Source organism: Thrips palmi, unplaced genomic scaffold, assembly GCF_012932325.1.
Source record: "Thrips palmi isolate BJ-2018 unplaced genomic scaffold, TpBJ-2018v1 HiC_scaffold_16, whole genome shotgun sequence".
NCBI classification, from domain to species: domain Eukaryota; kingdom Metazoa; phylum Arthropoda; class Insecta; order Thysanoptera; family Thripidae; genus Thrips; species Thrips palmi.
Window position 1 is genome coordinate 14,673,171 of NW_023144625.1, and position 25,880 is coordinate 14,699,050.

Consider the following 25,880-nt stretch of genomic DNA (forward strand, 5'->3'; position numbering starts at 1 on the left):
TGTCCTCACCCCCGCATGCCAGCATTTTTCATTTTTGATCTTTGTCCACAGGAAAAAAGTTACCCAATGACGTCAATATTAAGGGAGTATTTGCATGCAATGAGTTAGATCTACGAGAAGTGCGTGTGTATGGGTTTGACTATGATTATACCTTGGCATGCTACAAACCTAGTATGGACTTTTTATTGTATAATCTTGGCCGTGATCGTCTGGTTGAAAAGTTAAAAGTAAGTATCCTGTTGCAACTAAGTTCCTCTTATAATTGTTTTTAAAAAATTTTCTTATTAAGGCTTGAATTTTATTTTCACAGTACCCTGATGGAATTCGAGAGCTGGAGTACCAGCCTGGCTTTGCCATCAGAGGCCTCCATTATGATGTCAGCAAAGGCTTGCTCTTGAAGCTGGACTCATTCCTTCAGATCCAGTTGGGCTCTGTGTACCGAGGCTTGACCCCACTGTCAGATGATGATGTGATGAAGCTGTACAAAAGTAGGACCATTCCTCTGGCATATGTTGAAAGCGGAAGAGGTGGTGCGGTAAGTAAATAAAAGACAATGTTATTGTTCTTTCTACCAATGGAAATTCTTCAGAAGTGTTAGCACAGTTTTCTTTATCAAAGTGCTGTTTTTCTTTCACATCTTGTTCAACTCAATTATTAGAGTTACATTTCAAAATAATTAATTGTGCACTCCCCGTCTAACATATTAAGGTGAAAATGCAAACCTTGTAAACAGGACTCTTCATGTGTGGTCGAGAGCCATGCAAGTGTTGCATGTGTCAATATCTTACTTAAACAGTAAAAGAGCCCATGAAATGTTATTTTTCTTTTAAATTAAGAACACTCTGTAATATCCCCTTTTGTAATAATGTCTTTCTCTGTCCTCTTATCTACTCAATCTATCACAGAATAAGAAAGTAAGTTTTATGAGGGATGCATGCTCGCATTTGCAATGGCATGGCAGTAGTTAGCTTTGCATGGTAAGCTGATGTTAATTCATTCAGTTACAAAGGTAATAAACCAAGAAAGAATCAAAGTTGCTGCCTGTTTCTAAGTTCTAGTGGATCAAGAAAACCATGGCGTAAAAAAAAGGGGGGGGGTAGTCTATGGTATTTGTATGAACATTAACTCTTCTGCATTTATTTACTTTATTTGCATAGGCTGCTCTTTTTTTATTCCTTCCTTTATGTTTTATTCTTGTTGTTGTCTAACGCAACCTGAGAGGAACAATTAATTTCAGTATTTGTGCTTAGGCTATTCTGATTAGGAGTTAATTTTGCCTTTGTTTTTTAATTTGTGATGTCCTTTGTGGCTTACAATGCCTAATGAAACAATTCTTCAGCTATTACTTTAGTGCAAATTTTATAGTCTACAGCCATTTTGTCTTTGTGAGCTATAAGGCAAGCATTTGACCATGTTTTGTTTGTTTTTGTGTTCATTAGGATTCCTCCACTAAAATGGTCCAATTGGCCGACCTCTTTTCTGTGCCTGAAATGAGTCTTTTGTGTAATGTGTTAGATTATTTTATAACACATCAAATTGATTTCCATCCAGAAATTCTCTTCTCAGATGTAAAGGTATTGTATTATTTTTATTAAAAAAAACTTATGCTGTAAATTAATTACTGTTTTGGAAATAATTTCTGATTTTAATTTTGCCATTTAGACATCCGTTCAAAACTGCCATCCCATCATGCATAGATTAGTAGAAGCTAATGTGTCTGAATATCTTGAATTAAATCCAGACATACGGAAGCTTTTTGATCATTTAAAAGCTGGTGGAAAGAAGTTGTTCCTCATAACAAATAGCCCTTATAATTTTGTGTAAGTTTTAGTAAACTTCAACAGGTCATACTTAACAGCATGGAGCTCTTAACTAAATCTCTTTCATTACAGAAACACTGGAATGACCCTTCTTGTGGGTGATGATTGGCGGGACTTTTTCGACGTTGTAATTGTTCAAGCACGAAAGCCTCGTTTTTTTACTGATGAATCAAGACCAATTCGTATGTATGATACAAAATCACATGTCCATTTGTGGGACCGTGTCACAAAGCTTGAAAAAGGTCAAATATATTGTGAGGTAAGAATTTTACTGACAATATTTCCCCCTGCTTTCCTTTAGAAGATATTTGATGAATGTTCTTCTTGTTTAAAGGGTACATTGAAGCAACTTGAAGGTATCACTGGCTGGCAGGGGAAACAAGTTCTTTACTTTGGTGACCACCCATACACTGATCTTGCTGATGTGACTCTAGAGCATGGTTGGCGTACAGGAGCCATTGTGCATGAACTCTCAGTAAGAATTACCATCATAGGATCTCATGTGCTTTGTCTATCTAGAACATTCTCAGATTTCATGACTCCAACTTACATCTGCCTTTCTTTTCAGCATGAAATTCAAACATTAAATAATGATGAATTTAAACTGAACTGCAATTGGCTTCAGATGCTAACAATGCTTATAGAGGACCATCAAGAAATTGAGGATAATCCAATGGCTAAAAGAGTTCTAGATAAATGGATTGAAGAGCGAGATCAATTGAGGTGAGTTTCATCCTGTTTAAGCCTTCTTTCTGCTTGTTTCATTGCTCTCATTTTGGGTGTTTGTCTTTGTCCACTGAATCTTTGTAAATTAAATTTTCTGAGCAAGGATTTTGTCTCTTAAAACAGTGGTTGTAGTAGAAATTGGCAAGGAAAAAAATCTTGATTCAGTCTTTACCATGTATTATAGTTGTGTGAGTGGTTGCAGTTTGTGTTTCCTACCTGAGCTTTGGTGATGGTTTCCTTTTGTTTCCTGTATCATTTAGTGCATGGGATGGCACATGCTTGTCTTGTGCTGTGTAAAAGTAGCAGCAATGGTTGTTTTTCATTTTGAGGGAGTTTAAGTGTTGCTCCCTGCTTGATTCCTTAACAATACCCACAATCTTGAACTAAAGGGAAAAAAAAGATGGGAATGAAACTTTATTTTTAATGGTCACTAATCTTTGGGAATACCGGTATGCTGCTTTTGTCAACACATTTTGACATGCTCTTAGTACAAAGTTTTAAACTTCACAAACCCTATTTCCAGGCAAGTTACGAAGAAAGTCTTCAATCCTCAGTTCGGATCAGTCTTTCGAACATACAACAATCCTTCCTATTTTTCGCGGAGGCTTTTCCGATTTGCTGATATCTACACAGCTCATGTGACAAATCTCCTGCATTTTTCGTCTGAGCACACCTTCTTTCCTCGACGCGGTGTAATGCCACATGAGTACTGGTCTTACTTTATGTAGGAGGTATGCCCTTTAAAAGTACATAAACCTTAAACTTTCTTTTCTCTCACATTTCTTTTCCTGTTGTTTCTGTTTGAACCTTCTGTAGTTCCCTATTGTTGTCCGTATCTGGGGCTTGTATTTTATTTTTTTTTATTTTGTGCATGATATGTTTGAATCAATAAATGTTATTTTTTGTTTGTGTTGTTGGGGGGTGACATCTTGTTTTAGTAATTATATTTATTGAGTATGTCTTTGTAACTTATATTTTTTGTCTTGAATTGAATTCACATCTATCTTTTTTGTTACGGCCTATTCTTCTGTCTTAGTTTTGTTGTCTTATTATCCCTGTTTGTTCATAACTGTTTGTTATTTATATTTTCTAGGCTTGCTATCAAGAGTGTTTTCAATCCTCAGTTTGGTTCAGTATTTCGAACCTTCAACAACCCTACATATTTCTCCAGGCGACTTTTCCGCTTCGCTGACATATACACTGCCAAGGTGACAAATTTGCTTCATTACTCTACGGATCACACATTTTTCCCGAGACGGGGAGTGATGCCTCATGAGTATTCATCATACTTCGTTTAGTTTGTTGTAAGAAAATATTTGATGATTATATTTTGGTAATTCTTATTGAGCTATCCCTGGAGAAAACTACTGACAGACAGGGTCTTGTAGCTCCCATATCCTGTGACAAGTATTATTTGCAGGTTATTTCTACAAATTTCTGTACCTTTTGTTATGTTTTGAGGCTGTATTGAGGAAATCAGTATTAAATCAGACATGTCTAAAATTGAATGTTAAAGGGATATCCTTCCCTTCATTGTACCTGTAAAATAATGTTAAAAAGCAAATGAATTTTGCCTCTTGAATTTTAAAGACTGTTGGAGGAAACTGTGGGGGTACCAGCCATAATCATGATCTGTTCAATTCATAAGATATATTCTATTATAAACTTTGAAGGGTAATATCTTTTAATTGTATCATTGAGTAGTGTCTTTTGATGTTACCAATATCTGTTATTGTTTGCTGAGCAAATATATTTAGTGAAACTTGTGACATTATTGCTCAATTCACTAGTCTACCTCTCATGTTTGAGAGTTTATGTTGAGTGATCATATTAGCATGATCAGTACATCTAATACAGCTGCGGATTGTTGAACAGCAGGAAATGTTACACTTGTTTTTATGAAGGGGTAGAACAAGTCAAGTTACTCTATCGCTGTCTTGCTTGTTTGTTTCTGTTTTGTTTTATTTTTTGTTTGTTTTTTTAGTAATACACTTTTATTTCAGTCATGATGCACTTTCCAAGAAATAAAAATATGTGTTGTGTGTTCTTATGTATTATCTAATTTATTTATTTTTTAGCTCATGTTCCTATTGTTGGATTAAATGACTAAAAATTCTGCAGTCTTGACATCAGATGACTTTGCCTGTTATCTTACTGATGATTTTTCTCTTCAAGTAAGAGCAATGTCTGTACTCTGCATTATTTTTGTCCAGATTGGTTATTGTTCTATAAGATCTATGATCTAGGTGACCTTTTGCTAGAAGTGTGTATCTGATCTGTTAGTTCATGTAAACTACGGCATGTAGAGTGAAAATTGAGAAAGCAACACATAGTGATGATACATTTGTGCATAAATGTTGTATATTTGTGGAGATGAGTAGTGTATGTGCTATGCTTGTCAGTGATTAATTCTGTGATTTTGCAATTGATGACAATACATGTGTTAGTTACATGTATGAAAGTTAGCTCTGTGCTTTCTGTTCTCTGAGCTCTAATGTTTATCTTACTTGGTTGGGTATTAAATTTAGAACAAACAAGATGCTTGCTTGTAACATGTTATCTGTTTGAGTGTAATTATAGAACTGCTAATGGTCTTAGTTATCCCTCATTCCGTAGCAATGATGTAATCTTTCCAGGATTGATGCATGTAGCTCTAGACTAGGTTGGTGAGAAAATTTAGACTTTCAAATTTCTGTTTTTAGGAAGCTCTTGAAGGTGGCATTCAACCCCCAATTTGGATCAGTGTTTCGGTCAGAAAACAACCCAAGTTTCTTTTACCGAAAAATTCACAGGCTATCTGATATTTATACGGCTCATGTGACCAATATGCTTAATTATTCGTCTAACCATATATTTTACCCCCATTTTGATGTAATTCCTCATGAACATCATCATTTATACTTCATGTAAAAAAGAAGACCTATTTTGTCATGATTGCAGTAAGGAAGAATTTTCGCCATTCTTTGCTGTCTGTGTTGTTTGAGTAAACAACATGTTGTCAAATAAAATGCGTCTAATTTAGTAAAAATACAAATAAAGCTTAGTGGTTGTTAAACATGAATATTTTTTTAAACAAACCTTCATACAGAATCTGCACAAAAACTATCTTTAACCATAAAAGAGAAAACAAAATTTCTAGAAAAAGTTTGCCTCCCTGAGTTGCTTATTTTGAGTCTTGGATCACGAAGCCACGTTTTGCAGGAGTACCATTCGTCCACCCTCAAAACATTAGCCCTACTGCGATTTGGCGCGGGATGATGAAACCAGCTCGGAAACAAACAGCTGAGTAGTGTTTCCCATACAAAAGCGCCTGCGCGAGATGGGATAGGCTAGCCCGCCGCGCACGCCTGTTGAGCTGGCTTGCATATCCCTTGCTCTGCAGGCGCTCACAACCGCGGTACCGAGGTCTTCTCTTTGATAGAAGAGAACGAGAGTATTACAGGATGAGGAGTGTAGTTGGAAGCGAGGAGTAATCAAAAGCAAACGTTCTTTCTAACTTACTAATTTATTTAAATTATTATAAAATAGATAAAAAAGAAACAGATTGTACATAGTTCTCGTCGAGGGTGGAAGGTTTATTCACAGGGGTTTGGTCGAAGTAGACAAGTAAACCAACCGACACGACGTCGACGTGGCGTCTTGCTTTCCCCCTCTTCTCTCTCGTGACAAATCAACAATGCCTGCGCCGAGCGAGCAGTCGTGTCGGTCCAAGTAATAATTTTGTCTCTTTCTCTCTCTGTCATCGAACATTCGCACACTCACACGTTCACACTCAGTCACTCACACACGCACTCGGACGTACGCTAACCTGCACATCTCCTTTTGGCAACGTTTATTAAATAACACTTTTGTTTTCTTGCTGTGTATGGCAGGATCAGAGGCGGATGCCGGGGTTGCGGGAGCGGACGAAGTTGAGCAGCTCGTCGCTGTCCTCGCAGACGAAGGGCTTGAGGTGGTGGCAGGCCACGTCGTGCCAGTTGACGCCGTCGTTGTAGAAGTTGTTGAGGATGGCCAGGCAGGACTCGTCGTTGCCCTGCGGACGCGAAACAGAACAAGGCGTGTTACTTTGTTACTAGTGGCGCGCCTCGCCCGCCTCGCCTGGCGTGGCGGAAGGCTGGATCAGCCACAAAGCCTTTCTATTCCTCGGACGAGGTCGCGGGGCTCGACACCGACACACGCGGACGGCACTCACACACACACAGGCGTGCGTGTGCCAATGGTTTCGGCGCCGGCCCTGGCTGCCAGGAAGGGTGCCCTGCGGACTGATTCCGTGCAGTGCTTTCGTCACTCCGTCTCTGTCTGCCTCGCGCCGCACCGGGCATCGCCCCTCTCTGTCTGATTACGACCGCGACACGTGGATCATGGAGGAAGTGCCACCCGGGAGTCGTAACTGTCATTACGTGCCGGGCCGATTGCCCCGTGCCTTTCTTTTCCCTTTTATCACACAATGAAAACAAAATGGGGGTATGACTTGGCTTCCTCTGCTGGGCTGCCTGGCCGGCTGGCCGGGCTAGGCCCCGCCAGGGGCATCGTGACAGAGAAAGCGAAGTGCAAGATCGGCGATGGAGTGGAATGGAGCGCGGCCCGGACGGCCGGACTCTAGACGCCGGCGTGCCGCTCAGCCATTGTGCGGTTGGACACACGGACGGACAGTCAGACGGACGGACGGACAGACAGACAGACAGACGCCGAGCGCGGAATGCGGATTCCCTAAAAGTGTTTACGAGCGTGACGACGGCGACCCCGCACTGCCAAATGCCGCCCTGGAATGGGGCAGGCCAGGCGGGGCCAGGCGGGGCCAGGCCGGGCGGGGCGGGGCGGACGCGAAGAGGAAGACACTGTATCGAGTCCAGTGTAGCAGCAGCGGCAGCAGCAGGTGAGCTGCTTTCCCCAGCCGGGTCTCCCCCTCCCCCTCCCCCGCGCCGAGCCGGCGCTTAAGATTAATGATTTGTTAAGACATAAATAAGCGTACGAACCTGTTGCTGGAGCTGGCTGTAATTGTCTAAGTGGTTATGTACACACACACATATTCTCTCTTGAGATTCTGTGTGTAGCACGTGAATGTACAGAGCTACTACGGTTTGGTAAAGAAGTAGGGCATTCGTTTTGAATGGAAAACTTTTCACCGAGATGCCGACAACAGATTGAACACAGAGACACAAGAAGCGGACAAACACCACACAGAAATACAAAGCGACACACGATTTATTGTTTAATTTAATACATAAAGTACACTAGGAAAGAGAGAGAGAGGACAGAGATATTCACAATAGGTGGGATCGCGCACTACGCACTCTAATGGAGTAGTTACAACAGGGGGAGGGGCATGGGGAACACAGCAAACAATCGACATAACAAAGTGAAAGAAGAAAAGGAATGTGACCAGATGTGACCAGACAACGAGGGAGCTATGTAGGAATTGCTGCTGCAGAGGGAGGATGAGAGAGAGAGAGAGAGAGAGAGAGAGAGAGAGGAGAGAGAGAGAGAGAGAAAGTACTCAATAAATAATTTGAATGAGTTGGCACAACAGCCGAGGCTGGTGATGGATGATGATGAGGATGGCAATGTTGGTAGCGCTGGAGGTGCACGTGGCGGTGGCTGCCGTGGCTGCAGTGGCACCACCACACCGCGGCGGAGCGGCGGAGCGGCGGAAGAGATCAGAGCCGGATGCCGGGGTTGCGGGAGCCCACGAAGTTGAGGAGCTCGTCGCTGTCCTCGCAGACGAAGGGCTTGCGGTGGTAGCAGGCCACGTCGTGCCACTTCATGCCGTCGCCGTAGAAGTTGTTGAGGATCGACAGGCAGGACTCGTCGTTGCCCTGCGTCACGTTAAGAGGATAGCGTTTCATGTTTGTGTGTGTGCGTGTGTGTGTGTGTGTGACTGTGTAAGAACGCGGGCGGAGGGGTGCGCGGTGTGCGGGGGAAAAGGGGGGTGGGGATCAGGCGCGAGCGCGATCCAATGGCATGGCAGGTTTTGTGTCACTCGGCTCCGAGGAGAAAGCGAAATTTTGAATGGACGAATTCTGCAGTTATCGTAAATATAAACCAGTTGCGCGTGTTTTTGTTGTTTCGTTTTTTTTGTTGCTTTTTTTTCGCGCGTTGAAGAGGAAACTGTTGCGCTTCTTTTACGGCCGGCATGAGCATGAGCGGTGCCCAGGCCGAAGCCTTTCAGAAAGGGAAAAGTCTCCCTTATTCTATTCGCGGTGAGAAATTCCGTTTTCTCACTTGATTACGCGGCAAGGGGAGGAATACTAATTGTAATGAAAGAACCGGCGTCCTCATGACGCCATGACTAGATGCGTGCGGAGCGGTGCGGAGCCGAGTGGCTGCCAGGGTTGCTGGCCTGCTGTTGTAGGGGGAAATGGTGCAGTCCTCCATGCTGGCTGAGGTACCTTGCGTCCTTTCAAGCGCCCTGGCAGGGCTACCAACATGCGGCGTCCGTTGTCCTTGCGTCCTTCAAGCTCGCTGGCAGGGCTACCAACATGCGGCGTCCGTTGTCCTTGCGTCCTCAGGGCGAGCGCGGCAGCATGTCGGCAGTGTGGGGTGCTGGATGAGTCGAACAAGGCGGGCATGCCGATGGGAGGATGCAGCCAACCGACGAAACGAACGCCCTACCCCAATAGCTCAGAATGCCATATCTAGACGTAGGCGTTAGGTACAGAGAAGCCAAATTTTTGAACTTGGTTCCTCCGAACGGAAACGCCCACAACTCGGCATGCGCAAAGAGTACAGGCGTGGGTGAGGACGAGACCTCTATGTGCAGCAAGGGGTTGGCATCGCGGCCTCAAGCAGGGCGTGTGAAGGCAATGCAAGGCCTGTTGTCCGCGGCGTACTTCTCCGTCAAGCCAAGCTGCTCCGTGGGTCCACGCGCCGTCCAGGGTGTCCTCCGCGGTCCTCCGCTGAAGCCGTCGTCATGGTCGTCGAGTGCAGGGGCGCGGCGGCGACGGCCGGCCACCGGAAGCGCGACCAAACACACAGACCAAACATCCGGAGAGTGCCACCGCCACCGTGCAAATTGGGGGAGCTGCTTTCTACAAACACAGCCCAGCCGCAGTAAGACAAGCAAGGGGATTCCGCTTTTGCCGGGCCGCGGGCCTCTGCCAGCTCCGGGGGTGCGGCATGCCATCGCGGCAGGGAGAAGCAGAGCGACATGCCGCGGCGGCGGTCACAAGCGATGACGCATGCACCACGAAGAAGCGGGACAGGACCGACAGGACAGGGGAAGTGGAGACACAGACACGACACACACTGTACAGTCACAGTCAAGGCGCCCCGCTGAGAGACAGACGGCTCGATGGGCATCGCGCCATTCAAAGGATCCCCGTCTCGCGGTGTGGCGGCAGGGCGGCAGGCCGGCAGTGCGCGGAGCACCGCGAGTCAACGACACTTGACGAGGTGCCGCCAAACCGCGCGCCGCGCCCCGCGACGCCCCGCGACGCAACACTTTCGGGAAGTGATTTACAACTTTCTCTATTGTCGGTTGGGTCGGTCCGGTTGGGTCGACGCGCCGCATCGCATCGCAGCCGCGTTGTCTAGGCGCCGCCCAGGGGCCCTTCCGCGGTGGCGGCGGCGGGCCTGGGTTCGAGTACCGCCGCCGCCACCGCGTTTTTGCGTTTTCTTTGGGCCGGCCGGCCGCGACGGCACGCAATTAGGAGGGGCTGATGCTTGCGCCTCCCAGCAATCCGATTCCGAGAAGGGCTTCCGTGGCTCTGCCTCTCTCGCACCTGTGGGCGACGCCCCATGAGTGCGAGAGAGACTCTCCGAATCAGTCTGCAGTGACGGCTTTCTCTGTATGAGACGTCTCCGTTCTCTGTGAGACTGGCGAGGCGCGCCCGGAAGTGCCACAGCAGAGTTTGGTCTCACAGGAATGCACTCCAAACTCTCGCCAAGAGCGACAAGGACGGAGAATGAGGTTCGCGCGTGGTTGCTGCGGCGGGGACGCGCGGGGCGCGACGGGCCGTTACACGAGATTCGCGGTTTCTCCCTGAGAGCGATTCATGAGCCGCGTTGTCTGTCAGCGAGGGCGTCATGCACGCCGCCAGGCCGATTCTTGGCAGTGCTTTCGTCGCTCTGGCTCTGTCGCACCCACGGGGCGGCCCGCGGGGGTGCGAGAGGGACGGAGTGGCGGAGCTCTGCCCGGAATCAGCCTGCCGGCCGAGCTGAGTTACCACCGGGCCACCAGTGTGGCGGAAAGTGTGGCGGAAAGGGCCCGGTCGCGGACACCTACCTGGGGTGCTTCACGGTTGTCGGGCTGGGCCTGGCCGAAGCCGCCGGTGTGCGACCAGTCGCCGGTGTTCCTCTGGGTGGTGGGGCCGATCTTGGCGCCGGAGCCGGACCAGAACCAGCCGTTGACGTTGGCGGGCTGCAGGTCGGGCCTGTCGCACCCGTTGAAGTTGCACTTGCGCCCGGACGTCCAGATGTAGCGGACGTTACCTGCGGAGGGAGGGGGAGGCTGATTAAACGACCGGATCGAATCGGGCGGGATCAACGAGGGCCACCGGCACCAGTTTATTAAAATTGGAAATGTGAAAAGTAAGAGGCGGCCGGCCGGCCGGCTCCGCGTCTAATTAAGTGGCGTGTGGTCTGGGAGCCCCGCGCCCCGCGCCACGCCCCCCGCGGACTAGCGAAGCGAGCAACGCGCGCAAAACGGCCCGTCCTCGGCGTGTCCGCGTGGCGGCAGCCAGTGGTGCGCTGCAATGGCTGGGAACGACACACGCGGCCGGCCCGCACGCAAGCACGCGCCGAGCCACGAGGCACGCCGGGTAAATGCTCTGCTCGCCCAGGGCAAAGAGCGGAACGGAACGCGCAGGTGAAACTGTCCTTTGTTATTTGCAAAAGGCCGGCCGGCCGGGCCCGGCTTGCATCTCATTCCGTCCAACAAGCGGCTGCAGCGGCATAGTAGTTGAAAGTATAAATTCTCTGGGGCCCGGCCCGGCTCGCCACGGCCGGGAGGCACTTCATGACCACGGCTTGGCACGCGGTGCACGCGGTGCACGCGGTCCGGCTGCCCGTGTGTGTGAGCGTGCGTGTGTGTGCGTGAGAGAGGCTGGGCGGGACGGCGGGCCCAGACGGCTTTGACTGCACTCTCACACAACACGGCGGCATGGCGCGGCCGACACGGCCCCAAACTCGGTCCTTGTTGATGATGATGGCACGATGGCACCCGGCGCGCCGCGGCGGACTCGTGCCGAGCCGAGGGAGAGTTCTCGCCTGACGGCCTGACGGTATGGGTACGGCCCGCCATGCAGCACCTGCCCCGCGAGGCTGGCGGCTGCGTGGCCCACGGTGGCCCACCACTCAAACCGACACGCACGCCGCCGACGTCCGCACCGCCGGGCTGGCAGACAGGCCACCATGCCGCCCCGCCGGGGCTGGCGGGCAGCCACTCAACCCGAGGCGAGGCGTGACTTTCAGCTGAGCCGCCGTCAAGGGTGGCCGTCGGGCACCCGGGCGCCTGCAGCGTAGGCCGGCCCGCAACACAAGGGTGCGTCGCTGGGCGGGCTATCCTGGCGACCGCAGGCGCTCCCCGCGGCCGGCCTAGCGACCGCCAGCCTCGACAACAACGCCATGGCGACGCCGTCCTCGTCCTCCTCGAGCAGGCCGTCGGGGCGGACGCGGCCCGCACCGCCGCCACGCGCCAGCCAGGTCGCCTCTTCCTGGCGGCGATGAGCGGGACGCGCGGGAGGCGACCATGTGGGGCGCGGCGCGGCGGCCGGGGGCGTGGCGGGGCGTGGCGGGGCGTGGCGGGGTCAGGTCGTGAGGTGAAAGCGATCTGCTAGTAACGGCGTGGTGGCGCGGCGTGGCGCACCTGTCCTACCGCACGTCCTTTGGTGAGTACCTCGGGCACGCGCGGCCCTGTCGAGCGATCCTGAACCGTCCTCTGTCGCTCTGTCCTTCTCGCACTCGCGGGGCGTGCCGTGGAGGTGAGTGACGAAGAACGGCTCGGAATCGGCCGACGGCCTGGTGCCTGCCTGGCTATGAATGGAATGGCGGCGGGCGTCATCTCATTGGCTCACCCCCCCCTTTCCCAACCTGTCACCAGCCGCCCCCTGAATAGCACCCGCATAAGGAAACGCAGCACAGCGGCAATTCATCACGTTATGACGTTATGAAACATGCTTTCCATGGACGGCGCGAGGAGCAGGGCGCATTCCGAACGCAGTGCTTTCGTCGCCCTGTCTCTCCCGCACTTGTGGGGCGCGGGTGCGAGAGAGATAGATTGCCGCTGCATTCCAGAAGAACGACGCTGGTTTTCCACCTTTCTTCCTGGGCCGCATGGATTGCTTGGTTTCATCCAACGCCTTACGAAACCAGGGTGGAGTTCTTTCGGCGGCAAAACAAATAAATGACTAAACCAAGAAGTCGGCTCCTTTCCTTGATGCCCTGTCACCACCCTTGCACGCGTCCTGATTTCACCACGCGCCAGGCGAGGCGCGAACCGGGGACCCGCGGGGCCGGTGACGGTGCGCTAGCCGCTCGGCTACCACGCCATGCAGTGTCGCGCCGTGTCCTTACCGCGAGCGATGCGCTGCTTGATGAACTCGTTCTCCTGCGGGGTCTCGAGCGACACGGCGTCCATGCAGTGTCGTCGGCAGATGTTCCTCGCGTCCAGCCAGTCCACCTCCAGGTTCCTGGTGGGGGCGTGCTCCCAGCTGAAGAAGTAGGCGTGGGCCACGCCCCGAGCGTCGCGGTACGTCGAGTGCCGCACGCCTGCGTCGCCGAAAGACATCGTCAGCACCAAAGAAAAACAGGGCCGAAAACTCGAGAAATAACAAAGACCCTAGCGGGATTCGAACCCGGGATACTCACGGTTTGCACAACTCCTTGGGTCGGGGAGGGCGAGCCGCCTCTGTGCGGAGACGACCACCACGCCTAAGACGAGCAGCAGCAGGCTGGCGCGCATGGTGAGCACCTGTGTGGCACAAACCAACCGTGAGCATTCCAGCAGCAGCAACAACATACACAGCATCCAACCAAAACAACAACAGCAGCCTGCACGTGCGTGTGTGTGAGTGTGTGTGTGTGTGTGTTCGACTGGTGCTGCAACAAACCCGACGCCTTTGCCTCCCAGTAACGTGCCCTTTCACCTGCGTCGTCGTCGTCGTCGTCGTTGGGAGAAAGTAATAGGGATCTGGCCGCGCGCCCCGCCGCGCCGGGACCTGTCCGGCCGGCCGTCCCCTGGGGGGTCAAGGTGACCAGCAGGATACCTGCTGCTTGTGGGCGGAGCGCCCCCCCCCCCCCCCTTTCCCTCTCCCGCACCGCCCGCCGGGCCAATCTCTACGGGGGATTGGATTCCAGCCCGAACAAGTGTAGCGGCGGCCGGAGCCACCCACCCACCCGCCTCCTGCCCGGCAAGTGCATTGATCAAGTTCCCCAGCAGGCTACCGCCGGCGCAGTGAATGTTGAACTTGGTGCACTTGACGGAGCGGGCTGGGGGCGCCGCCTGGCCGCCGAGGCCGCCTGGGGCGCCCGCCGCGGATGCTGCGCGGCGGCGACACTCGTCGGCGTCCTCGGCGTCCTCGTGACCGCGAGAGGAGAAATTGGCCACGGCGGGAGAGGAGAGGCCGACGACGGAACAGGGAGTGCCGACTTCACGGCTAGAAAAATCTAATTTTCTGTTGTACCGAAAGGGTGAGTTTTCGTAAAAGGGCAGTCCCTGCGTCCTGGACCGCCAGCGCCACACCACCCGCCGCGTGCTCAGTGCGTTTCCCACACTGACAGACGACCTCCCGCTTCTTTCCCTCATCGGTCTTATCGGCACGCCGTTTCTTGTCTCTCCCTCGAGCACGGCGCGCGGCACGTGAGAAAGCGTGCGCAAACACACTACACCGTGCGCGCCGTCGTATTATGACATTACAGCAACCTGTCTGTTCCCACGTCGTAAAGGCTCTCGCACACGCTTGGCGACGGCCGCCGCGTACGCACTGGGCCCGCCGCGCCGGGCTTCACCGGGCACCCCTTGGGGCACCCCGCCGACCAAGAGGGGATGGAAGACGGCGTGCGGGAAGGCCAGACGCAGCGCGCACGTCAGCAACCGCCGATTCGGAAAGAAAAAAACTATTGCGAGAGATTTGACTTTGCATGCTTTGCTGGGCAGCAGACTGACTCCGTCTCTCTCGCACTCATGGGGCGAGCCATCCCGGCCGGCAGACTCCTCAAAACTGGCCCGCCAATTGGGCAAGCAACGCCGCGCAACCCGCCGCCGTGTATGCCACGCGTGCTACGTGTTTGCGCGGGTCTACAAATTAAACTTCGCCGGTCTTGGACTTTCTCCGACAATTATCGCTTTGGCTTTTCCTGCCGCGGATTGGCGGATCCGCAAAGTAACTCTTCCCTCCGCGGCCGCTCCGAAAAAAAAAAGCGAAAGAATGCGGTTTGACCGTGAGAGCTGCTGTGGGGCGGCGCGTCCTGGACCTACCCGACCGACCAAGCCGCGCCTTTCGCGGTTTTCGTCTCTCTCCATCTCCGTCTCGTTCCACCAGAAGCGACGCCTTTGCATCGGTTTTAGTACTATCCTCACCATCGGGGCGGTTTCCGCGTCGGCCAGGCGAAGAAGGCCGTGGCGGACAATGACACTGGGCAGTAAACAGAGCGCGGTGCTGCCGCTCGTCATGTAACGCTGACCTTTCCTCCGTCGCTCTGTCTCTCTCGCACCGCTGCGCGGCGCCGTATGGGTGCGAGAGAGACGCTGTCGCTCGGACCGTCTCGTGACAAGTGCCGTCGTCGACGGGATGCCGTTCGACGGGCGCCTTCGCTGCCTTCCGGTCCGGGGCGTCACTGCACTGTGAAAGATGGCTCGGCGGCGCTGCAGCGGGGCGGCCCGTTCGGCGGCCCGTTCGGCCGTTCGGCCGCGGCGCTGCATCAGGAAGGAAAGTGACCGCGGCCCGTTGGGAGATAAATAATTATTCGCTTTGACAGGCACGATCCCCGAGCGTGTTATTATCGCTCGCCGAAAGCAAAAGAAATGACCCTGGCGATGCTCCGCGCGTGGGAGGCCACCCACCTGTGCGGCCGCCAAGAACACCCAGGCATCGACAATCGGCGGGTCGTTTTTTATTTCGCGACTGATCGTGACTGAGACATTTGTGATAAAACTACCCGTTTTTTTTCAACCCCGCACGATTCACTTTAGAAAAAAAGGGACAAGTACGATGATAACGTTGCCTAGGTCCGCGGAGACACTGTTAAAAAAAACGCAGAAAAAAGACCCTGCTGTGACTTTGTTCTCCTCATCGTTACCCGTTGCGGTCTCGTTGTCCACGCTCGCGCTTGCACCGCTCTTGCGGCGCCCATATTCTAAGCAGGCCAGCTCAAGGATGGAGAGCCCCCGCCCCCTCCCCTCCCCCGCTCGGCCGTCCTCACGTAATAGTCAATACAAGGTGAAGCAGACGGTTGCCACGTGCATCGCCGACCCTTCACTGCCGCCGCCGCGGACCGCCGGAGGTCGAGGATGCTGCGCTCCGTGGCGGCGGGGCGAGCGGGGCGCTTTGGGGATCAGGAGCACGGCCAGCATGCCGTGGAGCAAGATGCTGCAGGCTGCTGCAGGATGCAGTGGCCGCCGACCTCGGCGTGCAGTGCGTGCGCCGCGGCAAGGTGGAGGCGTGCATCGTGAGGCGGGGAAGGGGGAGGGGGAGGGGGTCTTGATGTAAGGCACGCACCCTTGGGTGCCATACAGGCCGGCCGGCCGGACTGTGTCAAGTGAAAGCAGGGGCAGACGAAGACGGCCGGCACGGCGGGCGCGCGGACGCATCACCACCGGGTCCTTTACGGCGAGCCAAGCGGCCGGCTGGCGGGCTGGCGGCCAGGGCCCAGCCCAGACCCAGCCCAGCAGCGGTTCATCGTCCTCAGCCAATCCCGTGGTCAGGCTAGCCGTCGCCGTGCCGTCGGTGGAAGCGGCAGAACGGGGGATTTTGAACTGGTCAGGGAGCCGCGCGCCGGGCCGCCGGGCCGCCAGCCAGCCAGACGGGACGGGCGTCGCAACAAAGTTGGGCTCGTCCGAGGAGTCCGAGGAGGCGGAGAGGAGAGTCCTGGCCTCGACCGCGACCCCCCGCGCCGAGCCGCGCGGCAGCACGGCAAGGAAAGTTCTGGCAAACGCATGCCGCGGGCCCCGCAGGCTGCAGTGGGCTCACTCCGCGCGGCGCTTCGCCGGCTTCGCCCCCGGGACCCCGCGCCAGAGCGAGAGAGACAGACGGCGACGAGGCGCTGTTGAGACGCGGCATCGCGAACATTCCACGGGCCGCGTGGCCGCAGAGGACGGAGGACGGAGGACGCCCCCCTCGACTCGCCTTGTACTCGCGGTTTTCCCCTGGCGGGGACCTCAACGCAAGGGACGACCGGAGCGCCGCGCGGCGCCGCGTCAGTCAGCGACGCGATACCCGAATGCCTTGGAACGTGGATCGACGATAGAAAGCAAAGAGAAAGAAAAAAAAAACGGCACCGCTTGCCAAACAAAGACGAGAGTTCCATTTCGACACATCCATACGGCGTGCCGCGTGCTGCGGCCGTGCGCCGCGCGGGCTGCATACGGGAGTAGGAATCCTAGGCGCCGCGCCGCGGCTCGCGGGCCGCGGGCGTTGCATAAAACAAAAAGACAACGAGAAACGCGACAGAACCGAGCACTCGGGGCGCGCGGTCCGCGTCTGTCAACCCGCTCAGGCGCCACTTAGCGACGGTCTCCGGCTAAAAAAATAAAATAAAAAAGTTTTAATTTTTGGCATTATTTTTTTTGAAAGGCGGTGCGTTGTCGCGCCTCGGCCTGCGCACGTGCCGGCTGGCCGACCAACAGTTCCATTACGGGTTCTCCTCTTAAGGACGGTCGGGGGGGGGGGGGGGGCGCCAGCCAGCAAGGCGGCCGTTGATGGACGTCGCGTTGGCCAACCTTGCCCCGCGACTGGCCGCTAGGCCGGGCTCGCGACCTCATGACCAAAGGGTCCTGCGTTGTCGCTCTCGCACTGCAAGGGGTGCCCTTCGAGGACCTCGCCGGCGATCCACCGCACACCGCCAACCACACTGATAAAGTATCTGAGGATGGTTTTATTTCAAGGATCATCCTCGGGCCGGGCGCGTGGGCGACACAGCCTAAGTCGGACTTGTCACGCCGGGGCGCTGGGTGGCGCAAAGAGACGGTGCCTGTCTTGCGCAGTGCGCTCCACGACTGCATCACCACCTCCGCGACCGCGCGACCGCGTCCGCGACGCAACCAAATCGCGCGCCGCACTTGCACCGGCCAATAGCGCGCGGCCTGGCCAGCAGCGCCCTCTTCCACAGAAGCCCGCACCTTTTTTTCTTTCACTCCCCGCCGCCCCTCCTCGCCCCAATCATTCCTGACCCCGGGCACTTTATATGCAGACGCAGGACCGTTCGCTGTTCGCTCCACGTCACGGTGATGCTGCGCCTGGAATGCGACCGCGCTGGTGACGTCAGGAGGCCGTCTGTCCGTCCGTCTGTCTGTCTGCCACGTCTGTTCGTCCCCCGGCCGTCAGTCAGCCCGGCACTGAGGCCAGGCTGACGCCGTCACTGACAAGAGCAGTGCCATCCCGGTGCTGTGCCGCCGAGAATCTACTTCCCACGACGCGCCGCGGGGCGTCCAAGGGTTTGCCTAAGGGGCAGCGGAATAAGGACGAATCCTACAGCAAGCTGCACTGGCAAAAACTCACCCGAAAGGCTGCCCTCTGCGCTCCCAGTGCATCATGGGATTTTTTTTCGCCTGACCGCATTGTCAATGCTTGCTGGAGGCGAGCGGGAGCGCCTTACGGGTCTGGCCCTTAATGGTAATGGTAATGGGGGCGACGTAGGCACTACGCACGCACGCTGCCTCGCAGGGCGGCCTACCCCTGGTTCGCAGGGGCTCTGCCAGCCCGGCCAACCCGGCCCGGCAGCGCCGCCAACGGTACAGTGCCCATCCCACCGCCGGGCCGTGGCCGGCAGGGGAGGGGAGGGGAGGGGAAGGCTGGTTTGGGCTTCAGCGACACATAAAACGGCCGGCCGGCCCCGCGTGCCCCCCGCGACCCCGAGGGCCTCGCCATTGTCTCGTCATTAATTTGCTTTTGGCAATTCGCAGACGGCGGCAGCGATCCGCAATGCCCGGTCCCGGCCGAAGACCAAGACCGCCGTGCGGCGTGCCGCGTGCTTTCTCTGGCCCGTCACGTGTCATCCGTCCTTCCCTCTCCTCTCCCGGATCCCCGATGGGGTCTGGGGGCCCTGCCCGGCCCTGCCCATCGCCAAGGTTTGCCCGGCGCGGGGAAGGGGGGCGCGGGGGGCGTGCTTGCACGCATTCCCGACAGGTGGTTGACACGGCCAGGCCGAGGCCCCGGCCGCGACTGGTTGACCCAGTGCCCCCGCAGCCCCCTCCGGGCGGCCCCCTCCGGGCCTCTCCGGAACCACGGCCTCGGATGTAGTAAAGAGTGGCCACATTGGACCGCAGCCGTTAACACACTGTTAGCGGCCAGGAGAGCACGACACTCACACTCTGTCTCTCTCGCACTTCTACTAAACGACCCTGGAGTGCGACAGGGACGTAGCAACGAGCACACTTTGCGGAATCGGACATCGGGACGAGGAGGATGTGCTCGGGCAGGCAGGCGCGTTTCAGGTGGTTTCAAGTCCCGGCGGACAAGTGAGGTCTCTGTTTATCGGGCCGTGGTCAGTGACTGCCGTGCCCCGTGCCCCTCCCAGCGCACGCAGCGCGCGCCGCTTCCAAGAAGAAAAAATAAAAGAACGAATAGCGGACGACGGAGTATCGAGTACTCCTTCCACTCCAGCAGGTACCTGCGCGGCTACCGGGTCACACGCACACAGACACACACAGACACACGTGCGCACACACCCAGAGCGACCCAGCAGTGCCCGGCAGGACGTCGACCCGAGCGTGGCGTGGTTGGCAAGCCTGTTGGATTTGCTTTGCAGGCTTTGCAGGCGTTGCAGGCTCTGCAGGAAGGCGGTGGGAACGGATTGACACGAACCGCGCGGTTAGGTTAGGTTAGGCACTAATTCGGGCGAGTCCCTCCCCGCCGGGCCGGGCCGCGCCGCGCCGGATGGATCCCGAGAAAGCCATCGTCACTTTTACACGATCATTAAAGCGCCATCATTCCGAGCACGGCTTAGTGCTCGGCGCGTCAGCGCGGCTCGGCGTCTGAGAAAGTCCAACAATTCAATTAATTCGTGATCCGGGCGTGGGAGCAGGGCGAGCCGGGCCGCTTGGCGGCGTGGCGGTGCAGCGAGTGCCGAGCGACGCGGGGCAACGGCCTCACGCGGCCAGGCCCGGCACTCCCGGCCGTCGGACGTGGACGCCCGTACGAGTTGGACGAGCCTTAAATGTTGACATTCCAGCGCCGGCTGGCTGGTTATTTTGGGCCCGCAGTTCGGGGAAGAGCAGCCGGACCCCGAAAAGCGGAGCGCGGAGGGGCTCGCGGAAAAAGCGGGAAGAAAAACAGAGAAAAAAGAAGAGAGAAAGAAAATGAAGGACGTGTTCTGCGGCCCTTCAATCGGCCAACTTCAGAAACGCTTCAACTTCAGCCGGCCGGCCGCGCTCGCATGCCTCCGGGACTTTGTTCCAAGATGGGAGAGGAGCTGCTCGCCGAGGATGACGTTCAGCAAATTTGGAAAATGTCGTGAATGAAATTTTGTTCTCACTGAAGCTAAAGCAACCTCTGATTTTCCGACTGCTAATATACTCTCCACACTTGCTGAGGGGAAGGGGACTCAGCACAAATTTGAATAAAATTGGGTGACATAATTGAATGAGAAGCTGGAACATTGCGGTCGCATTAAGGCTGCTGCCTCCAGAGGGCCAAGTGAGCCAGTGGGTATTCAAACTCACATCGACACACGGACGCGCCTTTCCAGTCCCAGAGCGGCCAGGGCGGCCAGGACCTCGACACTGACACTGACCAACACAACGATGTCACGCACACATACTCACACTCACGGACACGACGCACATCGACGCGCACGACACGCACTCACACACACACACAGTCACTAGGGGTTTGAGCTGCAGTAGTCGGGTTGTTGTTGATTCGAAAACGGGGCCGTTGTTCACTGGTTGTTGTTGTTGGTGGTGCTGGTGGTGCTGGTTGGCGCTGCGCGGCGGCGGGACCGGGGTGGGCCGCACCGGGGTGGGACTCACCTGTCACGGGGACGCACGGGGTCGCTAAGGTGCGAAGGTAGCGCGCGGAGCGAGAAGCACGGAGCGCGCACTGGTCGCGGTCGAGGCGCGCAGGCGAGTGAAGCCCCCGAGGGCCGCCACGGCCATGTTTATAGCTGTCCTACATCCTCGGCGCGTCGCGGCGTGCGCCGTGGCCGCCGTGGCCGCCGTGGGCCCGCGAGCCGTCCTAACCTACATCGTACCCGGCTATCCCCCTCCACGCGCGGCCCGCGCGCTACGCTACGCGACGCGCCCCCTCTCCGGCGCGGCAGGGGGAGTAGCAGTACCGCAGTACCAGCGCGCGCCGCGCCGACCGGCCAGGGGGCGCCACCAGCGCCCCGGTGGACAACTATAGAGTGCGGCATTATTGGAGAGGCCTCCCCGTCACTCCTCAGGCGCACCTACACTTAAGGAGACTATATTACACGACACGGGCAGGTGGATAAAGTCGGTGTAACTCGTGTGCCCGTCTCGGGGGTACTAATGCTGGGTTATGTCCGACGAAGCAGACGATGGAGAGGCCCTGATACGATACACAGTGGCGGATCGCCCTGCCCGCCTGCCCGACCACAGCGCTCCAGAAAGAGCGGCGGCCACACTGCTAACACAACGGGGCGGACGGGTGGGCCTGGCGGCTGGGTCGCACTGCGAACTGCCAACAGAGCAGCGGGGGGCAACCCGGTCGGGGTCACCCGCCCGCCGAGAGGCAGCCCCCGCCAAATTTCAAATGTGAGGATTGCACTTAACATTTCAATTTTTCTATGCAACCGGCTGCACTTCTTCGAACCTGCCCGTCTCTGAGAGGCGCATCGGAGCGCGTGGCTACGGACGCCCTCCGAGGTCCGCGCCGTCAGCAGCCTCAGGGAGGTAAATGACGATACACTTGTTCGCCGACTGCCGCGTTTGACGCGCTAGCGATCTTTTTTTACGAGTGTGGGCGTGTGGGAGCAGCCAAGCAGGGAAACGGCGGCAACGGCATGGTGCTGCACTCGGCTGCTCTGCTGGGTGCTCCGGTGCATTTCGCGTCGCGTCGTGCCCTGCACGCCATCTCGCGGGTCGTTTCCCCGAGGTTGCCATCAGTTGGCCAGCCTTGGGCGGCGCGGCGTGGCGCGGCGTGGCGTGGCAGGGGTGGCGGCCGGCCTGTCAACGCTCCAATGCAGCGAAGGCAGCGAAGGCGGTGCCCTGCAGGCCCTGCCGACTCTGCGTAAAGAAGAGCACAAAGGCGAGGCCGGCCTCGGTTGGGCAAGGCGGCGCGGCGGTTTACCGCGCCCGGCGTGCGAACGCGGCGCGGACGCGGACACCTCGGCCAGTGCATCATCAAGAAAACGCGGCTGCGGCGCCGCCGGTGGCGGGATTCGAACCCGCGCCCGCCTGTGCCTGTTCACACAGACGTCCCGTCCCGCCTCGCTCCGCGTGGCGACTGGCGTGGCGTGGGTCACGACCCCAGCGACAACTGCAGCCTGCATTCCCGGGGCACACTCAGCACCTCCGAGTCATTAGCACGGGGAACCGGGTCGGCCGCATTAGGAGGCGCAAGTATTCAAGATATGACTTTTAAAAGCCGATCCACCGAAAAAAATTTATAGAAAATATAAAAATTGAGAATTTTTCGCGGTCTCTATCATCTGATGCATAGCGGGCCGAGCGGTGAGGCGGCGCCGGGAGGGCGGCGAGGCGCGGTCCAATTTGGCACACAATGTCAATCAAGGCGATGCTCGTCGTTATCGGCGACCCGCTCGACCCCAGTGTACCTTCCCAGGGCATTGCCCCTCCCATTTCCCATTTCCTCCAGGGAAGCCTCAATCATTTTCTTCTGTTCCTCCTTTTTCTCTCCTTCTTGTTTTCAATTTTTTTTTTTTGGGGGGGGGGGGATTTTTGCGGCATCTTGCCGTGAGTTTGCGCGCGGAAAGAATTCGGGCTGCTAACGGTTGCTGCCGTTACAGCCGTTCCTGCCCTCCCGGCCCTGCAGCGGTGACGTCACACGCACGCACACACGCGCACGCATCGACACGCACACACACACACACACACACACACACACACAGATTCAAACACTCATATGCCTTACAGAGGTCGCCGCGCCCCGACCCCGCGGCGCCTCCTCGCGCTCAGTCACAGGGAAAGTGCTGGCGCTAATCACGCACACACACAGTCACACGCTTACACACACACTGAAGCCCGGGCAGCGCGCGCACGCACACACACACACACTCACGCAGACAAGGACGCGCGCGCCTCACTTCGTGTCACATCAGCTAGCCAGCCAGTCAGACAGAGAGAGAAAAGGGGGAGGGGGGGACACAATCGGTAAAAGCAGGAACTGGGCCGGCGGGCCGTATCATACGGCGGAGGTGTGCAGGTGGCGTGTATTAGTGGTGTTGCATCATACGCCACATGAGGGCTGTGTGAGTGTTGCGTTCCCCGGGGGAAAAAGAAAAAAATAACACAAATTTATTCCGAGGATCTCCGCGAGCAGTCCATTCCATTTCCCTGGCAGTACAACGTGTGAATTCGCTCCGGCGGCCGAGCCTGCCCGCAGTCTGCCGCCGCCGGTGTGATACCACTACTACTCTACTCTGAGCAGTTTTTCTCTGAGTCTGTCTGTCTCTGTCTCCATCCTTCCCGCGCGTGTTCCGAGAAAAGAACAAATGCCCGAAATGGAAAGTGCCATAAAACGTTTCAAGTACAAAGCGTGTTGTGCAATGCGCCAGTAAACGTTCGAACGACCTGCCGCCTACACTTGTCGGCGCTTGTCGGGCTGCTCGCTGAGGTAACGCGCGCTGGAGGCGCGTGGCCTAGGCGGGCCTCGGCGGCGCCCTGGGCCTGCACTGCTGGGCCTGGACGCACCGAGTCCACCGAATTCCTCTCTCGCGCCGCAGAGATGAGCCTCGGATGTAATCACCGCCCCCTCCCCCTTTTCCTCCTCCTCAGAATGCACCTGTGTCGTGTCGCCTCCATTCCGGGGAGAAATCTCGGGAAATATATCTGAAGCGGCGTTTGAAGCGCTGCATGACGGCCTCCCCTCCCCCTCCTATTCTCATCCATTGCTTCCCCCCCCCCCTTTTCGACTACTTTTCCTTTCCGAATCGCCCCGCCTCACAGCTCTGGCCGGGCGGATCGGATTGTGTCCGTCTCTCTCGCACTCGTCGTGTCCATGCCCACTCTGGGCCCGGCCGGCCCCGCCCCGCCCCGCCCCGCATTGCCAAGATGCTGCGGTCCTGCCCGGCGACTCCGCGCTGCTCCGCCCGGCCCGGGCTGGGTCCATGCTGGGTCCGTGCTGGGTCCGAGGTCCTTGGCTGGGAAAGGACGAAGAAAGCAGGAAGGTAAACACTCCTCGGTGAGCCGCACGGCCACGCCCCGCCCCGCCCCGCCGGGCCCACCGCATGACACACAGGTGCACGCCGTGCCGTGGTCTGGGGTGCCGGGCCCGGCCAGGTTGTTCCCGATGGTGAAGATAGTACCGCGTGGCTCGGCCGCGCCCACCGCGGAGCCATGGCGGAGCCTTAACAGGTGTCCCGCGCAGGTCCGCGCAGGGCTCGCCTCAAAAAGGGCTCGCCTTAAAAAGGGCCCGCCTGCCCTTAAGCGGCGTCGCGGCTGTGACATTCCCTTTCTTTTCTACCCGTAGTGGCGCCGTGGACCAGGCAGCCACGGCCAGCCCATCCCACGCGCAGCCTCGCGGCCCGGCGCCCCCCGGCCTCGGCAAGGGTTTTCGTTTTCTCCCACGGTGTCGGCGAGGCGCGTACAGATTTACAACTGGCGCCGAGCTCCTCCCCGCGGCGCTACCAATTTACAACTTCCTCGACGCGGTGCTGCGCGGTGCCCGGACCGGCCCGAAGCGGCCGTGTCGGACGCCGACAGCACCCACCCGCGGCCGGCCCGCGGCCCGTCCCGCGTCGGCGTGGCGTATGGGGCGAGAGCGCGTCGCGGCCCATCTTCATTGTCCCCCGTTAAATCCAGTGACATGAAACCACGCTTTGGTGCGCTGACATAAAAGGCGAGGCTGGTTCGGTTTGGTTCCCCGGGAGCGCCTGCGAGCTGCAGTGTAGGCCGTCCCGCGGTGCGCGGCGGTGCGGCGGGCCTGCCTACCGCGCAGGCTGTCTCCCCGGCCGGCCGAGCAGGTCGAGCTGCAGGCCCGCCAACCTTTGCACCCGCGTGCATCCCCCGCCGACGAGCCATCGCGCTGCGTGCACCGCGTGTACCAGTGCATCGTTACGGCAACTGTTTTGTGGATTTGGCATGGTGACGCAACACGCGGCGGAGCAGCGCGGCCCGCGGTGGCGGCACTGGCGGCGCAGACGGCGGCGCGGTGCATCCGACCGGCAGACAGGCTAGGCCGGGCTAGGCCCACCCCCACCCGGCCACGCCCAGTGCAACTCCTCTCCGCCTCTCCGCCCGAGCGACGCGCAAAGCTTTCAGGGATAGACAGGCCGGCACGGTGCGGCCCGGCGGAGCCTGCAGACGGACTCTGCCTCTCTCGCACCCGTGGGGCATCGCGCGGTGGTGCGAGAGAGGCAGGGCGTCGAAGCGGTGCCGCCGCCGGCGACGGCGAAGAAGACGCGGGGCCCCCAGGCGTGGCGGGGCGTGGCGGGGGGCGGCTGGGTTACGCCCCCGATTAGCAGCTTCCTGCCTAACAAAGGGATTGAGTCACTGAGTCATGTCATGTCGCCTCCCGGACCTCTCCAACACCGTGAACGAACACCACGATGCGGTTCGGGGCCTCCTCCAGTGCCGGTGCAGCGCTATGCGCAACCCGACGGTTTCCTCCGCACGGACAATCAAACCGCACGGAGAAAGTGTTTTCAAAAGAAAAACGAAAAGGCGGGAGCGGGAATCGAACCAGCGACCCGCGCGGCGGCCAGTGCGGACGACGCCGGGGCAGGGGCCACGCGTTGGCACCTCGTTGCATCAGCGGGTAGCATCTGCAGCGCAGTGCAGCGTGCAGGCGATGTGGGTCATTAACAAGGCGAGCGGCAAGCTATCCGACCCCCCCCCCCCAATCTCCCCGACGAGGAGAATCGCGAATCGCGCAAGCCGTTTGTCCAGGCTTGTCCAGGCGGGGGTTCATCCGATTCGTCTCGCTGAAGTTAGGTTAGGTTGCTCGGCCCGCATGTCAGTGACAGCGCCGCGTACTCATTCCAAACCTCTTATTGCCACTCCACGTCTCTCTCGCACTCATGGGGACGCCCGTAGAG

General features: G+C 56.7%; 2 protein-coding genes across 4 annotated transcripts; one reads left to right on the forward strand and one right to left on the reverse strand.

The window, feature by feature from the left end:
• Window positions 1-45: 45 nt before the first annotated feature.
• LOC117642548 (5'-nucleotidase domain-containing protein 3) lies at window positions 46-5,601 on the forward strand. 2 transcript variants are annotated; one of them, XM_034380817.1, is made up of 9 exons: window positions 46-227; window positions 311-535; window positions 906-914; window positions 1,440-1,574; window positions 1,663-1,820; window positions 1,893-2,079; window positions 2,155-2,295; window positions 2,389-2,543; window positions 3,640-5,601. In XM_034380817.1, exons 1-9 carry the CDS (start codon window positions 174-176, stop codon window positions 3,842-3,844), a joined length of 1,269 nt encoding a protein of 422 aa, XP_034236708.1. In that variant the 5' UTR covers window positions 46-173; the 3' UTR covers window positions 3,845-5,601. The 2 variants fall into 2 exon arrangements, with proteins under 2 accessions (XP_034236708.1, XP_034236709.1); XM_034380818.1 differs by lacking the exon at window positions 906-914 and having other exon boundaries at window positions 3,640-3,844.
• A 431-nt stretch (window positions 5,602-6,032) lies between these two features.
• LOC117642718 lies at window positions 6,033-20,816 on the reverse strand. 2 transcript variants are annotated; one of them, XM_034381180.1, is made up of 5 exons: window positions 20,671-20,815; window positions 13,353-13,455; window positions 13,059-13,253; window positions 10,771-10,976; window positions 6,033-6,579 (listed from the first exon to the last, which is right to left on the reverse strand). In XM_034381180.1, exons 2-5 carry the CDS (start codon window positions 13,444-13,446, stop codon window positions 6,421-6,423), a joined length of 654 nt encoding a protein of 217 aa, XP_034237071.1. In that variant the 5' UTR covers window positions 13,447-13,455; window positions 20,671-20,815; the 3' UTR covers window positions 6,033-6,420. The 2 variants fall into 2 exon arrangements, with proteins under 2 accessions (XP_034237071.1, XP_034237072.1); XM_034381181.1 differs by lacking the exon at window positions 6,033-6,579 and adding an exon at window positions 7,734-8,362 and having other exon boundaries at window positions 20,671-20,816.
• Window positions 20,817-25,880: the final 5,064 nt, after the last annotated feature.